Here is a 4,637-nt window from a genome sequence, read left to right as displayed (position 1 = left end):
CCATGGCAATTACTGAGAAAAAAAGCTTGAGTTACGTCACCTCACTGTAACTGGATCTCCCCCTGCAGGCCTGTGGCGAATATGATCATATATTTCACAAAAAGTAACACCGCTGCAGACACTGCTAATGAAACAGACTAAACCAACCTGAAACAAATACCTCATTTTAGAGTTGGACCCCCCCCCCCCCCCCCCCCATATCAACATATATATAACAACTTAACTTTCTTTCTTTCTTTCTTTTTTTATTGGTTGCCAGAGGTTTTACAATACAGCCACAAGAGTTTTGCTTCCTGACTTTTTTTTTTAACAGTTTTACATCACAGCACAATCTTTCATCTTTAACAATGTGTTGTATTTTAAAAGCTTGTTATATTATCCATTGTGTCAGTAAAGTTAGGATGTTTTCCACAATAACACCATGAATAGTTTTTATTGATGATCAGATCAAATCCATGTCAGAAGCACAAAAACACTGTGGGCTTTCACAGCTGGACAGATGTTATTAGATTGAAACATGAATAGAGCTGCATGCTGCTCATTGGATCCTGACAGTAACAACAGCAGAATCAACTGAGACTAATCAATGAATCATGTAGAAGCAAAAATAACTGAGTGTTTGAGTCTGAGACAGATCTGCTTCACAGTGCAGAGTGTGTGATGTTTGATTTTAGCAGCTGATCTTCAGTCAGCAGAGTTCCTGTCCACAGGAGAGACTCTCCCTCCTACAGAGAACACAGAGAGACTCTCCCTCCTACAGAGACACAGATGAACCAGAACACCAGACTCTAAACCCAGCATACAGAGGTTCAGTGAATGTGGTGTTGAAGGTGTGGAGGTGGATCAGTGTGTCAGAGGAGACCCTGTAGAAGGACAGAGTGCCAGCAGGACAGTCCACATACACTGCTACTCTGTTAGAGACAAAGGAGGAGGAGGAGGAGGAGGAGATGGATGTTTTTCTGGTTTTGGGCCAGACAGAGTAACCACCGTCAGCATAGCAGCTCAGACTCCAGGACTGATCATTCTCTCCAAACAAACAGTCCTCTCTGCTTCCTTTCCTGCTGATTCTTCTGTAACTCACTGATATAAAAACTCCTCCTCCTCTCCACTCGACCTCCCAGTAACAGCGACCAGTCAGAACATTTCTACACAGCAGCTGAGGATCTAGGTCAAATCTGTCTGGATGATCAGGATATGACTGATCCTTCCATACACATGTCACCTTCCTGTTGTTATCAGACAGTTTGAAGTTTCTGTTCACTGTGTTTGGATCCAGTTCCAGTTCACAGGCATCTGATGGAGAGAATGAGACACAATACAGCTGCAGTTTATCATCTGTTGATTTATTAACTACTTTACTGAAACCATTCAAACTTAAACCATCTCCATGACAACTGTGACACTCCATCACTGAGGAAGACCATGAGATGTGACTGAAAGCTTTGGACATACAGAGTAAGTGGACCTTTAACAGTTCAGTTAAAACATGAACAGTCAACATGACAGTGATATTAAGTAATCATGTTTTTTCATCAAGTTTGGTGTAAAGTGAAGGTCTTTGCACATCAAGTCTGTTATTTTCATCTCAAACTGTCGTCTGTTACAAACACGTTTTTGTCCAAATGCTCCAAACAGCTGAAGTCAGTATGAATGAATGAACTTTATCTGCAGGAGAGACATGAGGGACATTTAAGAGCAGGTAGCGCCACCATGTGGACATTTATAAAACAATTCTCTTTTAACTCCTGAACTGTGACGAACAGAAGGAAATTTCTGTTTCATGGGTTCATTGGTTCAAGATAAATGGCAGTTTAGGCCACGCCCATTTCTGCCAAAACATTTTCCATCATTTTGACCTTTTTTCACTTCTTTACATATTTCATCCACTTTTTCTCAAAGTCCTCATGAATCAAACTGAAAACACACTCACACTTCCTCAGACCAGGTTTCAGTCTCTGCTGTCCACCATGGTCCATCCTGGAGGAAGAGACAAAGACACAATCAGCTTCATACACCTTCACTCATATCCACCATTAAACATGAACCAGAGCCCCTCAGTGTCTGTCCATCTGTCCATACCTGAGAGTGTCCACCTCTCTGTCCATACCTGAGAGTGTCTACCTGTCTGTCCATACCTGAGAGTGTCCATTTGTCCATCCCTGAGAGTGTCCACCTGTCTGTCCATACCTGAGAGTGTCCATCTGTCCATACCTGAGAGTGTCCACCTGTCTGTCCATACCTGGGAGTGTCCACCTGTCTGTCCATACCTGAGAGTGTCCATCTGTCCATACCTGAGAGTGTCCACCTGTCTGTCCATACCTGAGAGTCTCCATCCGTCCATACCTGAGAGTGTCCACCTGTCTGTCCATACCCGATAGTGTCCACCTGTCTGTCCATACCTGAGTGTGTCCACCTGTCTGTCCATACCCGAGAGTGTCCACCTGTCTGTCCATACCTGAGTGTGTCCACCTGTCTGTCCATACCTGACAGTGTCCACCTGTCTGTCCGTACCTGAGTGTCCACTTATTTGTCCATACCTGAGAGTGTCCACCTGTCTGTCCATACCTGAGTTTGTCCAGTCTCCAGTGTGGATCCTTCAGTCCAGCAGACAGTCGCTTCTCTCCTGAGTCTCCTGGATGATTGTAGCTCAGGTCCAGCTCTCTCAGATGGGAGGGGTTGGAGCTCAGAGCTGATGCCAGAGAAGCACAGCCTTCCTCTGTGATCAGACATCCTGACAGACTGAACACACACAACAGTTCATCTAATGAGTTTGTATGAGGCAAGGTTAAGTTTGCTGATTTTCTTATTTCTCCTTATTTAAACATTTTTATATTGAAGCTTTGAGTTTGGAAGTTTAGTAATGGCCTAAATGTTATGTATAAGTATGTTTTATTGAATTTGATTATTTGTTAATCCTTTCTGTCTAAAACAAGCTATTTCAGTGATTTTTGAAACTTTGGTACTGTAGCTTTAAGAGACAGCAGCCTCACACACGGGTTTGACAGTAGGCTTGGGAGCTGGGTAATTAGTGGACCCTAGAGTAGCTGTGGAGACACACGGTTTTCATACCGTGTCCTCTCCTATATAGTTTTTATAATGAAAGGCCAATTCTGTGGATATTTTGTGACACTTTTTTATTAAAAGCTACATTGGCTGGACATGTGTATGCCAAGACACACAGCTACTTGACATCTGGCAGCTACAGAGCTTAAAAACATTCTCAGCTCAATAAACAGTATTTTGTCCTTCAGGCCTTTATGTTCACACTCAGCGCCCTCTGCTGTATGTTGGTGTCATGCAGATACATTTTAGGTTAGTAGTAGGAGAGAAAGCACATGTTCCTGCTGGAGGCTGCATTCTGATTTATGTTGGCAGAAGAAATACCTTTAAAGTTAAATATTGTTCCACAGAATATCTAAAGAAGATTTCAAAAAAATGTACTGATGTTTTAACTTAGTTCTTATTTTTCATTCCAACAATATTCACTGTGTGATCACAATCATTTAATTAGGCAACTTAGTGTCTTCCATCATATTTCAAATTATTTAATTTCATTCAGTGTCTAAACATTTAATTTGTATTTTACATAAAAAAGTTAAATGTAAAGAAAATCAGAAACATTTCCTGAGCAGCAGATATGCTTTTTTTGTTCACCTGCATGTAGAGAACATGACAGTAATTCTGTGTTGTATATTTTCTGTTATTCTTTCCATTATATTAGACTTCCATGAATTAATGCACATTGAGTCTTTATTGAAGATTAAATGACAAAAATATAAATCCTGACTCACATGTTGGTGTGGAAGGAGTTTTACTTACTGTATACTTGATGTTACATCACTTCCGCTCAGACAGCAGACTAAATCTTTTTATCATAAACTCTTCATATAAACTAGAAACTGGGGAGAAGCCAAAAATATGACTTTATACAGACAGTAATAAAACTGACCTGAGGGTTTCCAGTTCACAGTGTGGACTCTCCAGTCCAGCAGAAAGCTGCTTCACTCCTGAATCCTGCAGGTCGTTGTTACTCAGGTCCATATCTCTCAGACTAGAGGACTGGGAGCTGAGAACTGAGGACAGAGCTGCACAGCTTCTCTCTGAGAGATTACAGCCACTCAACCTGGAGAAGAGTTTTAATAAGTCAATTCACAGATCCAATATATAACAGACAATAAAAGCTTGGTGGGTAAACTTTTACAGACAGCTGAATCCTGACCTGAGGGTGTCCAGTCCACAGTGTGGACTCTCCAGTCCAGCAGAAAGCTGCTTCACTCCTGAATCCAGCAGGTTGTTGTTACTCAGGTCCAGATCTCTCAGACTAGAGGACTGGGAGCTGAGAACTGAGGACAGAGCTGCACAGCTTCTCTCTGAGAGGTTACAGCCACTCAACCTGGAGAAGAATCAGCAGAACAAAAGAATTGCAAACATTACTTTTCTTCATTGAGCAAAGATGAAACTACATTAATCTGGATAGTTCTGTGTGCACCTACAGAGCTTTGTTGGATGCTTTGACCATTGGCAGCAGCCTCAGAAGAGCCTCCTCTGAAGCAGAGTATTTCTTCAGGTCAAACACGTCCAGATCTTTTCCTGATGACAGTAAGATGAAGACCAGAGCTGACCACTGAGCAGGAGAC

General features: G+C 41.9%; 1 protein-coding gene across 1 annotated transcript; it reads right to left on the bottom strand.

Moving 5' to 3' along the window:
* Nucleotides 1–267: 267 nt before the first annotated feature.
* LOC133980072 (ribonuclease inhibitor-like) lies at nt 268–4,307 on the bottom strand. Its single transcript, XM_062418643.1, has 5 exons — nt 4,220–4,307; nt 3,950–4,123; nt 2,566–2,739; nt 1,931–1,977; nt 268–725 (listed from the first exon to the last, which is right to left on the bottom strand). Coding segments are annotated over exons 2-5 (315 nt in total). The 5' UTR covers nt 4,042–4,123; nt 4,220–4,307; the 3' UTR covers nt 268–723.
* Nucleotides 4,308–4,637: the final 330 nt, after the last annotated feature.

This window comes from Scomber scombrus, chromosome 5 (assembly GCF_963691925.1).
Source record: "Scomber scombrus chromosome 5, fScoSco1.1, whole genome shotgun sequence".
Lineage (NCBI taxonomy): Eukaryota > Metazoa > Chordata > Actinopteri > Scombriformes > Scombridae > Scomber > Scomber scombrus.
Note: the sequence above shows the minus strand (reverse complement) of the source record. Positions and strands in the feature narration are given on the sequence as shown.

Bases quoted from the DNA above. Each gene is read 5' to 3' on its own strand.
- LOC133980072 (XM_062418643.1), bottom strand. From the start codon at position 4,041: ATGGACCTGAGTAACAACGACCTGCAGGATTCAGGAGTGAAGCAGCTT. The intron at 2,740-3,949 runs GTCAGTTTTATT...GTGTGTGTTCAG, and splicing joins TGTGAACTGGAAACCCTCAG to TCTGTCAGGATGTCTGATCA. The intron at 1,978-2,565 runs GTATGGACAGAC...CTCTTCCTCCAG, and splicing joins TGGAGACTGGACAAACTCAG to GATGGACCATGGTGGACAGC.